Source organism: Oryctolagus cuniculus, chromosome 15 (assembly GCF_964237555.1).
Source record: "Oryctolagus cuniculus chromosome 15, mOryCun1.1, whole genome shotgun sequence".
In the NCBI taxonomy this organism is placed as follows: domain Eukaryota; kingdom Metazoa; phylum Chordata; class Mammalia; order Lagomorpha; family Leporidae; genus Oryctolagus; species Oryctolagus cuniculus.
The window spans coordinates 19,953,574-19,968,795 of NC_091446.1; the positions used below are offsets into that span (position 1 = coordinate 19,953,574).

At 39.1% G+C, this 15,222-nt stretch overlaps 2 protein-coding genes across 6 annotated transcripts in view; one reads left to right on the forward strand and one right to left on the reverse strand.

The window, feature by feature from the left end:
- Positions 1–5,310, forward strand: part of SMNDC1 (survival motor neuron domain containing 1) — a 19,302-nt gene extending 13,992 nt beyond the window's left edge. For 2 of the 4 annotated variants that reach the window (XR_007910935.2, XR_007910936.2), the window contains 2 exons: positions 802–873; positions 2,384–5,310. Coding sequence is in view for 1 of the 4 variants with exons in the window: in XM_051823584.2 (XP_051679544.1) it covers positions 802–810 (9 nt within the window). In the remaining 3 variants the exon portion in view is untranslated. Of the gene's footprint in view, positions 1–801 lie in introns of all 4 variants that reach the window. The other 2 variants (XR_007910934.2, XM_051823584.2) reach the window with 1 other exon arrangement.
- A 269-nt stretch (positions 5,311–5,579) lies between these two features.
- Positions 5,580–15,222, reverse strand: part of MXI1 (MAX interactor 1, dimerization protein) — a 91,626-nt gene continuing 81,983 nt past the window's right edge. For both annotated transcript variants that reach the window (XM_070057234.1, XM_051823585.2), the window contains exons 4-6: positions 11,881–11,995; positions 11,148–11,319; positions 5,580–7,366 (exon numbers count right to left, since the gene is read on the reverse strand). In XM_070057234.1, the coding sequence (XP_069913335.1) occupies positions 7,203–7,366; positions 11,148–11,319; positions 11,881–11,995 (451 nt within the window). In that variant the 3' untranslated portion in view covers positions 5,580–7,202. The remainder of the gene's footprint in view (positions 7,367–11,147; positions 11,320–11,880; positions 11,996–15,222) is intronic.

Sequence of the window (15,222 nt, forward strand, 5' to 3'; positions counted from 1 at the left end):
CAAAATGTTATCAAATTGCCAGTTACAAAATACAGTAAGCAAATTCTAGGAAAGTTTTAAATTTTCATACTAGGGCATGGTTCTTCACGGGACAGTAGTGCAGGTTAAAAACCGCTCCTAATGCTTGTGTAAAAATTGAGGAAGGTTGGGTCCTATCCCTGATTTATGCAGGCCTAGGTATGTCTGGTTGACAGACATCACAGCTCTGATGAGCATCCTTGACTGAATGTTTTAGGTGACTATAAAAGGAATTGGATTTTTGAACTTCAGAAAAATTGCCTTCCCTGGCAGTTTTATTAGGCTAATTATGAAGTCTAGGCATCAGACAAAGATAAAATGTACCAGTTAATTATACTTGTAACTCATTTTTTTAAAATGCTTGTTCTTGTCACAAATGAAGGGGGTTTGTGTTTCCAGTATTATGTAGTTTTAGAGCTGAATGTGTTTGCCTTGAAAATACCAAGGGAAACCACCAGGTAAAAAACTGCTGTGTCTTGTGTCTATAGATTGTAATTTTATAATTACAGTTATACCTTTTATAAAGTCATGCCAATTGTAATTTCAGCCAAAAATTATATTTAAAGCTTTGATTTGGGGCACTTTTTTTTTGCCTTAACTTGGATGTTAATTGAAATAGAAAATTATTAAAACCAACAAGGATTTATATTTGTTACAATGTTTAGAGGATTCAATAAATACATGCAGAATTGTATTAAGTATCTGTATTATACTCTGAGGCAATTAGTATAAATGGTAATATACAAGTTTTCAACAGTAAATGTAACCGTTCTTTATATCTAGGATTTTTGAGTTGCAAGTTAAACTGAATTTTTACTGCAGTGGAGAGGAAGAGCATAGCAGACAAAATCACAGGTAATACCATAGTTTAAACAATTAAAAACTTGGAGTAATACAGTTCCTTTACCCTATCATTTTTTAAAAAATATTTATTTATTTGAAAGAGTTACACAGAGGAGAGGCAGAGAAAGGTCTTCCATCCGTTGGTTCACTCCCCATATGGCCACAATGGCTGGGGCTGCGCCGATCCGAAACCAGGAGCCAGGGGCTTCTCCGAGTTCTCCCACATGGGTGCAGGGGCCCAAGGACTTGGGCTATCTTTTTTTTTGACAGAGTTAGAGACAGAGAGAAAGGTCTTCCTTCCGTTGGTTTACCGCCTCCGCCAAGTGGCTGCCACGGCTGGAGCTATGCCGATCCGAAGCCAGGAGCCAGGTGCAGGGGCCCAAACACTTGAATCATCCTCCACTGCCTTCCCGAGCCACAGTAGAGAACTGGACTGGAAAGGAGCAGCCGGGACTAGAACCCGGCGCCCATATGGGATGCTGGCGCCGCAGGTGGAGGATTAACCAAGTAAGCCATGGTGCTGGCCTGACTTGGGCTATCTTATACTGCTTTCCCAGGCCATGGCAGAGAGCTGGATGGTAAGTGGAACAGCCAGTTCTCGAACCGGTGCCCATATGGGATGCTGAGACTTCATCCATGTATGTGTGTAGATAAATTCTTAGGAAACATCTTAAGAGGATCAGAAACCAGTATTATACAAAGGGTATTCTAAAGATTTGTTTTAAAAAGAAGATGGTGTTAAGATTTCTGAGGTTTTTCTTTTGCCTTCTCAGTTTTACATAAAAATATAGTTTTGTGGCTGTGAGTAAAGTAGATCAGAAATATCAGTGGGCTTGTGAAGAGTTGATTGCTGAACTAGTTAAAAATATAAAGTTTTTGGTATTTAATTTCTTTCAGTTTTTAGCAATAAAAGCTGGCAGTTTATATCCACTGTGCCACTTATCAGTTCATTCCAGACTAAAGTCATGGGAATTTTTTTTTAATTATTATTTATTTATTTGAAACAGTTCACAGAGAGGGAGGGAGAGAGATCTTCCATCTGCTGGTTCACTCCCCAGACAACTGAGTTAGAGGTGGGTGGTGGGGGAGAGACCTTCCTTCTGCTGGTTCATTTTCCAAATGACTGTGACAGCCAGGGCTAGGCCAGGCCAGAGCCAGGAGCCACGAGCCACTTCTGCCCCGTTGGGTGGAAGGGGCCCAGGTATTTGGGCTATATACAGCTGCTCTCCAGGTGCATTAGCAAGAAGCTGGATTGGAAGTGTTGTAGCTGGGACACAGACCATATGGGATGCTGTCGTAACAGGTGGCAACTTAACTCGCTATGCCACAAAGTTGGCCCCAAGTTATTTTTTTTAAGAGCACAGCTAAAGGAGCGGTGGTTGTACTTAGAAAAGGTTGACATTTTGAAGAGCTACTGAGCTACTTTCTCAAGTTGGGGCCCCAAATCATGGTTGTTATTTTGCTGGCTCATGATTTCCCTTTCTTACAAATTGATGTGCTTTTGTCTTTTTCCCCTTTCAAGCCCTGTACTTACTTTAGCAAGATGCAGTGAATTTCTGACCAGAGAAACAAAGAATTCAGGCTTAGAGGAAACACTTGACTCCATATCCTGGAAAAACTAGAGTTGAAGCCTGAGATCTGCAGCTAGGCTAGTCTTTAATAGATGGTAATTGTCCAATTGTTCATTGCTCAGAAGTAGCTGGAAGGAGTAAGTATCCCTTTGGTTCTTTTGTCTGGAGTTTTTCTCTCCAAAAGCACTGTCAGCTGTAGTTGGCCTAGCTTTCAGAGTAAGTGTGATGAAGCTAATTTACAAACAACTGACCTCTTAAATTTTTATATTTTTACAATGCTATTGTGTGCCATGGTATGAACATCTAAAATAAATATCCCAGTTACTGCCCTACCAGTCATGATTGTTTAAGCTTTTCCAATGGCAAAGAACTAAGAGCTTGAAGAAATAGAAAAATTCAAAAATTAGTTGGTAGTATTTTACATGTGGTTCATCCTGTAATAATTTCAGACTATAGAAAGGTGAAACAGAACCAACATGTGATATTGCTGGCTAGTGTATCTATTTTGAACTATATTACTTTTCATGCAAGAGGCAGAGACAGATCCCATCTGCTGGTTCACTTCTCAAATGCCTGGAACATCCAGGTCTGCCAAACAACTCCAAATCTCCCATTTGGATGTTAGGGATCCAACTACTTGAGCCCTCACCAGCTGCTTCTCAGGGTCTGCAATGGCAGCATGGTAGAGCTGGGAATCAAACCTAGCCCTCTAATAAGGCATGCAGGAATCTTAACTGCTAGGCCGTTAGTATGAGAGACTCCACAAGAAAACCAGGTTCTATTAAACCTGGTGTCGATGCCAGGAAGATAGCTGATGTTCCTATTTTGGCAAGATAAGCAATAAATACTAGAGCACTCAATTATGCTGTGATTACCAAAATAGGTTCAACCTCACGCTTCTCAAGAAAAGTCTATATAAATGGTAATCCTAAAAAGCCTGTGTTTATTTTTTTTTTTAATTTATTTGAAAGTTACACAGAACGAGAGGGACAGAGAGAGGTCTTCCATTTGCTGGTTCACTCCCCAGTTGGCTACAATGGCTGGAGCTGTGCCAGTCCAGAGTCAGGAGCTTCTTCCAGGTCTCCCAAGTGGGTGCAGGGGCCCAACGACTTGGTCCATCTGCTTTCCCAGGCCATAGCAAGAGAGCTGGATCAGAAGTGGAGCAGCCGGACTCAAACTGGAGCCCATAGGGGATGCCAGCACTGCAGGCAGTGGCCTTACCTACTATGCCACAACGCCAGCCCCAAAAGCCTGTATTTTAAAAATTTTATAGGACATCAAGTTGACTTGTTCCAAAGAAGTACCTGCTGTGGATTTAAAAATTTTTTTTAATGAACCAATATTTAGAAATAGTATTTTTCTGCAAAGTCAAAAACTACAATTCAAGATTAAGAATGATACAGTTAGGGAAGGCTGCAGTCATTGGGGAAGAAGAGAAGTACATCTTAATTTCCTAGTGATGCTATATTTGGGGGGCAGAGGGGACTAATTTACTGTATCAGTTTAGATTGTTAACGTTACAAGACAAGCAGTATTAAAACAACTTTTCAGGAGGAAACAGACTATGAAGAAATTAACTTGTCCAGGGTCTGGCAGATGTTGGGATTAAGATGTAATTAAAACTTGGCTTTTCCCACATTATGATGTTTCCGGGAGGTGCATTAGGAATCTGACGTTGGTTTAGGTATGGGATTCAGGAGATATAATAGGAGGAGGGAGAAATTTGCTTCTTGAACTGAAAGTAGACTCCCTCTCACACCCAAAAAAAAAAAAAAAAAAAAAACAGAGGCTGAATAGTTTCCACGGGAGAAATGAATCAGCAAGCAATGTGGCCTTAAGAACTTAGCTTTAACAATCCTGTCTTTTAAAATCCCTTCATAATGTTAAAAGCAGTCATTGTCATGAGGCCTACAGAAGACATTTCTGTAGTTCTCAAACCTATTATATCCGGAAACTATAGTCAGAATGGATTGCACTGGAACCAGATTTATCTGATTGTATCATTCATAGGCATTTTACAAACAGGTAAATAAAGTTAATGGGGACTACACTGCAAATCCAGACTTCGCAGTTTATAAGGTGTATCCAAAAGAGATGCCCTAAAAAGTGAGAGAATAGATTAAAAATGGATGTGTCCTACTTTGAAGCAATTATCTATCAATTATCTTTTATTATGTGCAGTGAGGTTAGGTGGAGTTATGGAGTACCTACCTAAATTACAAAACAGTAGCAACTGTAATTAAGATGGCCATTAATTTTGGACTAATATATCAACACAGATGTTTTAGTTGCCACTTAAAGTGTGCATATTCACACATATTTGTGCCTTCATAGAGAAGAGTGGTACAAAAATAACTCTGGTTTCATTTATTCACAGTTTTTATTTCTTGCAGTTAACTTCTGGGTCTTCAGAGTCGATTTGTCTTTTAAAAAATTAATACTCAATGTGTCATCTACCTTCCACCTCCCTCCCCTCCCCCACCCCAGAAAACAAAATCAGGAAAGTAATTCAGGGCAGTTGAGATAATGTACCTATAGGTTTGTAACAAAGGCTTCCCAGCCCATTATCCTGTACATACAAGCACACAACAAAATGGCAGCACCTCAGGTTTGCCTGAATGAAGTCCCAAACTGCAGCCCTAAATGATGCCACTGAATGCCATGGGAGTAACAGAATGAGACCTTAGTCATTGGCTTTCATTTACTTTCCATGGTCATTAGCAGTCTTTAAACTGTCTCACTTGGGAAAGTCAAAAGTAAGCAAATATATAGAGCAACAGCTTGACCTGGCCAGGAGTACTTATGAATTAAATCAAAGATAATTTACCTGGACCACACAAATGAATTTTTGTCATGTTTTTCATTTAAGTCCCCAGCACCTGGAGTGTAGCACGTTCTAATACTGGGCTTCTAAAGGCATGCAGTTTTTCATACATATCTACTTCAGAGAATTTCCTCCACTCAAACATATAATCAAGGAAAAGATTAAAATTTGGAGGCACAGAAGAGCACAAGAACAAGTGAGTATATGCTGAGGCCTTATGTATGTCCAAGATGATACAGTTCATGTATAGTTTGTGTATAGAAGCAGTGAATGCTGTTAAAAGTGCTACTCAAAAAAAGGACAGTCTAACATTCACACACAACTGCGCTGCTAAATATGGTTGTCTTTATTTTGTTTTTCCTGGCCCAGCCCTATCTAAACATAAAATAAAACTATAGGACTGAAATTAACAACCCATTAAAATCAGCAATAAGTTATGAAAATCATAAAGCTTTTTTTTTTTTAAGTAATTAAGGGCAGTTAAATTATTTAAAGTATACAAAGTCCAAACAGCCAGGGGTAAAGTCTCCAAGAAGGCTTCCCAGGGTAAGGGAAAGGGCCAGAAGCGAACCTTGGAGTTTGAAAGACAAGGGGAACACATGACATCAAAGTGCAGGCTAGAAATTTCACTTAGAAGAAAATAACATTTCAGAAAATATTCATAAGAGCAACAATAGCACCTGCACAATAGGATTGTGAGGAAGGAGAGAGACTGCCTGTAGGGAAATGGAAGCAGATTTTAACATGAAAATGAGACAAGTGCTGAACTTAACTATGTTAACTATGATAGTGTGTCTACTATAGATACCAGATGGTTAAAAGCTGGTAAAAGGTAATGATTCAAAAGAAAACAAAAACAGCATTGACTTTTTTTTTAACCTAACCCAGACCTCATTCATCTTGTGCACTACAGAGTGAGGTGTGAGGTGTTGTATTGTTATCAAATGCTGCATCAAAATAGATCATTTCTTTTCCCATGTGTTTTTCCACTATAAAAGACATCTTTTTTTTTTTATGGACAAGCTTTAAAAAGATGTCATTTTGGTTTTCAACACATATAAACAGTTATCAAAATCTGAAATAAAAATGCTGCCGTGGCTCAGACCTTGGCCTGCTAACCTGTGTGCACAACTCTTCTGACCCATGTGGACACAGAAGCACGTGGAACAATTTTCCCTTCTGGCTCCCCAGTCCATACTCATAGGCCTGTGATAGAGGCTGTCATGCATGGACTACCCCCCATGCGGCCTAGGGGTGGTGGGCTGGCTAGCGGGCATTTGGGTGCCCTAGTGCTAACGATGCGGGAAAAGGTTAGCTTGCTTAGCATGGAATCCAACAGAAAGCTGAGCTGCATGATGATCCCTTTCAAAAGGCTTCATGGGAGTCTCTCCTTTTGTAGAGCATGAAATGAGCTTTTTTATTTTTTTAAAGAACTCATCATCCACAAGCTTCATGATAAATTGTCCCAGGCTAAGTTGTCCTAGCTCTAGCTATCCAAGAATAATGCCTGATTATCTTGTCTTTTCATTACTGTAGGTTTGATTTTGTTTTTAGGGCCATAAAGCTCAGGATGGGAACATAATCCCATTCTTCAGTGTGTTTACTCAACATGGTATGAGCAAACTCAGAAAGAGAGGACAGAATCTCTAATGTCCTCTTTGCCTTAACACTAAATCAAGAAAATATCAGACAGGTTTTTCTGCTGCTGTTAGAAATTGTGATTTCTCCAATATGCATATTAGGAATATTTGTTCTGCTGGAGAGGCTGTGCCCCACTTTTTGCTGAGTATTTGCTTAAATACAGGTCTTCTGACCCTTTTGTTCAAGTATAGTATTCTTTCATTTAGTTTTAAAGAGGAGACTGCATCATGAACCCAATTTAAAGAGATTGTACTGAGTTGGCCCAGTGATTATTTTGCCCTGCACTTGTTTTGTCATGCTGGGTTCTAGGAAGTGAACGAAAGTTTGACACTGGCACTGGAGTATCCCTCGTCGCTCCCAATACTCTGCAGGCTGCTGTGGTCATCAATGTCACTGATGCTGGTGGTGCTTATATTGTCCACTTCTCCATGGGAGAACTCTGTGCTTTCAACATCGACTTCAATCTCCTCTGCCAAAGGGGGAAAAAAAGAACATTAATAATTTAGTACATGGGCACCTTTAAAAACTAACAAGACATGAAAAGTGCTGTCTAAGTTATACAAGTGTGCTATCGGGGAACTCTAAGGTGAAAAGAGACAAGAATATTTCTTGCAAAGGGGAATTTCTGGTATACAATGGTGGTCTTAATTTAGGCTGCAAGTTTACTAAACCCCTTGACGCCAGTCCGTCTGGACCTCCCACTAAAGTTACTAGGCCTATTTGGGAATTAGTGCTTAATATTAAAAGATCCTGATCTCATGTGGTTTAACAACATCTGCTTTGCATTAAACCAAAAACTAATTCTCAGTGCTGTTTATTAATCAGGGTTGCCTTAAAGGGGGAAAAAAACCCACAAAGTTAATACAGGCAAACTAGAATATTTATCCATCCAGGCCTTTGATGGTACCTTGGTACAGCTCTACAGATTTCTGTAATTCATGAGACTTCTACAATTCATTATAAAGTAGATTCGTCTTCAATTTAATCTTCTTGTATCAAATATAGCTTGAAATAAGGGCATGAAGCTTAAGTTACAGGATTATAATGCACAAGGCATTTTGGTGGTGATATTTAGTTTAAAAGCCAAACATAAAAACCCTAAATATCTATACATATATATGAGGTACAGTTATGACTATTAAATGTCTTCTTTTTTTTTTTTTTTTTTTTTTTTTTTTTGACAGGCAGAGTGGACAGTGAGAGAGAGAGACAGAGAGAGAAAGGTCTTCCTTTTGCCGTTGGTTCACCCTCCAATGGCCGCCGCTGCAGCCGGCGCACCGCGCTGATCCTGGCAGGAGCCAGGAGCCAGGTGCTTTTCCTGGTCTCCCATGGGGTGCAGGGCCCAAGCACCTGGGCCATCCTCCACTGCACTCCCTGGCCATAGCAGAGAGCTGGCCTGGAAGAGGGGCAACCGGGACAGAATCCGGCGCCCCAACCGGGACTAGAACCCGGTGTGCCGGCGCCGCAAGGTGGAGGATTAGCCTATTGAGCCACGGCGCCGGCTCATTAAATGTCATAATATTAATTAATTAAATATATTAATTAATCATTAATATATAGAAAGCAATTTTTTTAAAAAAAAAACAAAAGGCAGTTAAAAATTGTTTTCCTCTGTAAGAGCTAGGATGAAACAACATTGTTCGGTTTTCTTAAAGCCATCATGATGTCTCCGATCTGGCACTGACTTTGAGTCCAGACTATTCACAGCTACCTTCTGAAAAGTGGCTTCTTGCTGAGGCCAAAAAAGACAGGGTGAAATCATGTTAAAGAGTATACTCTTCAGAAGGGTTTGTTTTTCAAAAGTTCTAGAGGTTTGGTTTTGAAATGCAAGCAGCTATCCAAACAAGCTGTACAAATAATCTATGAATTCATGATTCTGTGCTTCATATCCATTAAATCTTCAGAAGCCATACCACATTTCAGAACACTCATCCAGTCTATAGTTGGAAAATAATAGCAAGGTACCCTACCCCAACTCAGTCAAAACAAAACCACAGGCTGCTGTGGACAAATAGACCAGAGATGTTACTAAACATCCCTGCAATGGTGGAGGATAAAAGGGTTGCTAAGGATTAGAATAGTGTGTAGTAAGGTACCAACAAGTCCACTGGGAGTACTTTAAAAAAAAAAAAAAAAAAAAAGGAACTTATCTAATGATAAAAATACACCCACTTTGAAATTTGGAGGTCGCAAAGTGCAAGTGTTATATAGATCAATAGTATCTTAAAAGTTCTTTCAAATGCATTGTAGATGTTGCATACTGATTCAAACATACTAATGGTTAAATGCCATTTTTGAGACAACTGGAGAAAACATTACAGACAAACTGGCTATTAGATGGCAATTAAATATCTGATTTTACTTTGTGGGGTATTACATTTTTAAAACTTCTACATGAGTACTTAAAAAAGATGGCAGGAAAAGTGGAATTCAAAGACAAGTTTATTCCGGGGCAAAAAAATTTTGGAATTCATGCCTAGTTTTTTCATAATATGCATTTTTCACAAACTTTTTGAAGTCTTCCATATTTATTCAAGATATGTACTGAAGTATATGTACTGAAGTATGGGATTTATTTAAAACATTCCAGAAAAAATATTAAGGGTGAGAGTGGTAGAGAATAAATGACAGAACGTGGGCGGCTGTTCAAACTGATGATGGATACATGGGAGCTCACTGTTCTATTTTCTTTACTTTTAAGTATGTTTGGAAATTTCCATTATAAAATTCAAAACAAAAACTAAAATTCAGGCTTAAAAACGAGTGTCACTTGTCCAATATATAATAATCCTCCAGGTCTCATGAACTCCAGTTTCCCAAATGTAAGGCTTAAAGTCATCAGTGTTCATTGCTGGAATCTTTTATTGTGGTATGAGCCCTGACACTGGTAACAGCTATAGATGAACAGGTCAGTAAAAGACCATTTCTTTTTTTTTTTTGATTGGCTTTTGTTCTTTAATTTTGCCAAAGATACTTGTTGTAGGATAGATGAGAAAAGAAATAAAGGGTAGTAGTACTTCAAAATATACATAGCTAACTCACTTCTGTGATATCTCTTGCCCAAAAATGCATCACCTATCTTTAATCTCATTACCTAAAAGCATCAGACTCAAATTAAGGAACACTGTATTTTGTATATAAAATCATATATATATATATATATTCATATATATATATATAATTGCCTAGAATTCTTCAAAAGTGTTAATGAAAAGAAAAAGACCAAGGAACCACCAAATGCAATGCAAGCAAGGTCTAACATAGGACCCTGGAGCAGATAATGGACATTAGTGAGAAAATTAGTAAAATTTCAGTGAGGTCTGCTGTTATGGTTAATTTGATAACTATTATGGTTACTCAAGCATTAGAGGAAGCTAGGTGAAGAGCATATGAGAACTCTGAAAACTTTTTATAAATTTAAAATTATTTCAAGGGGATGGCATAATGGCTCCAAATGCTGGTTCAAGCCCCCCCCCCCCCCTTTTTTTTTTGACAGGCAGAGTGGACAGTGAGAGAGAGAGAGACAGAGAGAAAAGTCCTCCTTTTGCCGTTGGTTCACCCTCCAATGGCCGCCGCGGCTGGCACACAGCGCTGATCTGAAGGCAGGAGCCAGGTGCTTCTCCTGGTCTCCCATGGGGTGCAGGGCCCAAGCACTTGGGCCATCCTCCACTGTACTCCCTGGCCACAGCAGAGAGCTGGCCTGGAAGAGGGGCAACCGGGACAGAATCCGGCGCCCCGACCGGGACTAGAACCCAGTGTGCCAGTGCCGCTAGGTGGAGGATTAGCCTATTGAGCCGCGGCACCGGCTTAAGCCCTATTTACTCTGCATCCCATCCAGCTTTTTGCTAATGGACCTGGGAAGGCACCTGAAGATAGCGTAAATACTTGGGACCCTGCCACATGTGACCATAATGGAGTTCCTGGCTTCAAGCTGGCCTAAACCTGGCTGTTGTAGCCATCTGGGGAAGTGAACCAGCGGATGAAAGATCTCTCTCTATTGCTCTGCCTTTCAAATAAATAAATCTAATAAATAAATCTTTAAAAAATAAAAATATTTCAAAATACAAAGTATATATAAAAATAAACAAAAATTCTATAGGTCCCACAGAAACTGCTAGATAATGTTGTGGTTGCATAAAACCTAGAATGTTACACGACTGGCTAAAAAGAAAGCCATCAGTACTTCCCCACCTGCCCTCCACAAATCCAGACGCTCAGTATCTCAGTAGAGAAAGAGGTGCACTGCCTACCTCGCTCTGAGTCAGAACGATCTGAAGAAATAGTTGATCCAATGCTGTCCATTCGTATCCGTTCCATCTCCTGGGGGCCCTGCAGCTGTTCCAGTCTCCGCTTCAGAAATCTCTGTTCTCGCTCCAAGTTCTCGAGTTGGTGCTGGCTCTTCCTTTCAGCTTCTTCAAGTTTCTAAAATGATAAAATGCTATTTACGTTTGTGTGCAGTCCAATACAAACAGATTTCTACCTAACATCTGAAAATTTTCTGGCAGAGAAAACAAATGAATCATACATAAATGCCTATTTTTTAAGCATCAACATAGTTCTCTCCTTTTTTGTGTATGAACACCACATTTCTTGAACAATAAGGACTTCTGAAAAGCCATCTGCACTGAGGATTCTACAGTAATCTGAGTGTGGTGGTATCTGATGGAAAAATACTGAGGGAACTTAACCAAATGAAGTCCTCTCCACCAGAGGGCACAACTGCTGTCCTTCTGGGCATCAAGAAAGTAACTGTTACTTTCCTAGCATTCCCAGCTCTTCAGACGGCTACGCTGTCAAAATAATTTAGCTTAATCAGGTTATGTTGCTCCCATCAGATTAGCTGGTAAGTTTTTAAAAAGATTTCTCTTGAGATACTTAAGGAGGGCACGGTAAGTTAGCTGATATGTATGAGTAGGAATCATTCCTAATAATTTAAGCAGGACTCAGAGAATCATGTACAAATCTGAAAGTAAAAATTCTCACCTTGATGTGTGCTTTGGCTTTGTTGAGCAAACCAAGTGTTGTATGCCTGGTGCAGTCTGGTCCTAGAGGAATCAGAACTTTTAAGCGTTCTAAACATAGGCGCAGATGAGCTCGCCTAAGACAAAGAAATAGTCAAATTAGCACAGTCTGGGTATTCCAGTAGAAACATGATAAAGTCTTATTCTAAGACAAACAGTACTTTGCAGTTATTCAGCCTATACCCATTTTAGAACCCTAATTCTTCAGTTTCAAAGTGTGTACAGGGGTGCCTGCATTTCAGATTGTGCTACTTCTGTTGTACTCTGTTCCACTTCACATTACTGTCCCCAGTGGTAATCTGTTACTGATGGTTTATTTTTTAGTCTATCCCATAAACTGTCTCAACTTTATTAATATGGAAGTGTGAAAATATACTAAGCTAACTGTTTGATTTAGAAAGCCGATAACCACAGGGTAGCACAGGGCTTTTCAGTTGTGGCACTCTAAAGAGTTAAAAAAATGTTCCCAAGTTTGCATTTCCTTCTTCCTACTCTTTACTTGCACACATACATCCCCACAATTAACAGCCATCTTAATAATGTTTCCTGTCGTTGTGTGTGTATGAAGTTAAGCTACATGAAATTTCATATTCAATCATTTCTCATCTATAAAAATGCCAATTTCATAAGATCCAGCACAACAAAAACAGCAACATTCTGTAACCAATCTGACAAAATATGCAGCCTCGTCTACAATTCTAGCCACTCAGACAGCCCAGAATACTATCCCCTTCTTAGCTAAGTATACCGACATTATTACCTTAATTTTTAATTTTCTTTCTTCCTCTCACTACATACTTCCAATTTTCTCCACAAGGAAAACAAGGGATAAAATTCTTTACTGAAAGTCATCATATTCTTTTGCCCACTATCTTGTGGTGAAGTTGGGAGGAATTTCTCATGGACTGTTAGCAGACAGCCTCATGCATTTACCTCTCCTGTGCTCTAAAAAGAACTAAGATCGTGGGGAGGACAGTGAGTTCTGAGCACATCTTCTTCATCTTGAAACAATATGAAGGTACTTCAGAAAGTTCATGGAAAATTAGAATTAAAAGATGGTTAAGTGCAAAACATTTTTTATTTTTGGACCATATATTTATGGATTTTTTATGAGCTTTCTTAAAATACCTCGTACTAGTCCACATCTTTGGTCCCGTGTTTTGTAAGTCATAATGTAATCCAGCATTTAACAGCATATCTGAACAAGAAAGTAAGTTCATATACTTCTTAAAGAGCTGTAACTGAACTTACAGCAACTCTGTCGACTGTATTAGAAACAAAGCATACCCTCCATTTGCTTCTCAAAGCAAACCAAAATGGTTTTACAAACTGATCCACTAAACTGCTTTGTCTTAGGAAATAATGTCAAGTGGAATTCCCAAATACTACCAATTTCACAGAGTGGAAGGAAATGATGATAAGCAATCAATTATGTCACAAGCAAGGACAAATTACCAAGACTCTTAGCACCCACTAGGCCAGCTATTGTTAAAGGTATTATTATTCCCATTTCAGATATCTTTACTGAATTCAATACTTCAAGTCTATTAATTGTCTCCAGGCTGAAATCTGACATACCTGGTGTGGATAAAGGAATGTTCTTATTTTCCTAAAACTAAAGGTGCACCAATGGATTGCCTTTAATATTATTTACTAATTTTAAAGTCACTATCTTCTAAAAGTTAATAAAGCAACTAGGAAAATTAGAAAAAAAGTATCTTAGTACAAAGAACAGCTTCTGAAATTTGGGTTACTTAACTGCAGAAACAATATATTTAGGAATTATCTTTCACATTTTAATCTAAGAACTTTAAAATGATTCCTTACTAGCTTCAGGGTAAGGAAGAAAAAGTTGGGTTAATTCCCTCTTTTGTGAGATTTACTAAAACCTAGGCTGAAAATTAAACTCTTTTTCTTCTCTTTTAAAAATCATTTAGTAGTATATTAATTATATGACTTGTGTACTCAGCACTGTTCCAGACACTTGCTGGAGCAGGAAAAGTAAAGAAATGGATTTTTGTGAGTTTACAGTCTAGGCTACAGATGAAACACTATTTTGTTTCACTTGGTCCGTACTGAAATGAATCTGACACGTATCAAGGGCAACACACTCTGAATAAATGCAGACTGGAAGGGGAGGAGGCAGGCTTGTGAGAGAGGCTGAAATCTGACTTTCGATTTGAAGAATATTGAATTTGTGAAAAAGCAAGGATTTTCCAGGTAATTTAAAAAGAGTAAAAGGACCTAAATTTACAGATTGGGCCAACTTCAAAACTAAAATTAAATAGATTATTTTCTTTCATCCAAGGGAAAACTGAGTTGAAATTCTGTGAGGAATTGCCATTCTAAGCTCAGCAGGCTGGGGGTCTGCAGTAGCACTGTCAAATCAGCAGTCACCCAGACCAAAGGAGTCAAGGTTTGAATAATGCCTACGTGAACAGGGAGGCAAAATCTCCTCTCAGATATTCTTTTATTGGCCACTGTTGAACATTTCTTCAGTCCAGTAATAATAAATCTCCAAGACAGAGCTTACACCATGAAACATACCATGAGAAAATGTCTCCCAATGGCCAGTGATGCCATTCCCCATGTTTTATAAAGATCGGGGTACTTCAAAAAGTTTGTGGAAATAGAATTAAAAGGTAAAATTTTTTTTGGTAGAAAACATCTTTGGAATCCATGCACATATGAGGCCTTCAAAAAGTTCATGGAAATGTATATTATGAAAAAACTACATGTGGATTGCTGCTCCCCATCAGTTAGTTCACTCCTGGAGAATGGCTTGGGAACAGGCCAGGCTAGAGCCAGAAATGAGGCTGAGTTTAGGTCTTCCACATAGTGGCAGAAGCCCAGCTACTTGTTATTAACCACTGACTCCCAGGGTCTGCATTAGCAGGAATCTGGAATCAAACCCAGGTATCCTTGATGTGGGACATGTTTATCTTAACCAGTGTCTTTAAACACTAGGCCAAACAGCTACTTCCTACCCTCCCATCTCCCACTGCTGTGAACTTTTGGAGCCTCATATTAGTCCTCCAAAACAGCTGTTAGTATGAAAGATAAGCAGTGAGTGGTGTGTGGGTCTCCTGTGGGAGAGGTAAATCTGGACACAAAATACCATTTCCTTTACTTCTGTACTTGTGAATAAAATAGGGATTTGTAGGGTAGAGTAACAAAGGGTTACTGGCAGCCGCAGAACAGCAGCTGACCAAGAGGGAACCATACTTCTGAGTCCCATCTGAAGAATGCACATAGTTTCCACATGTATGTGCGACTCAGGTAAATGCACCCTTCCAACAGCAAT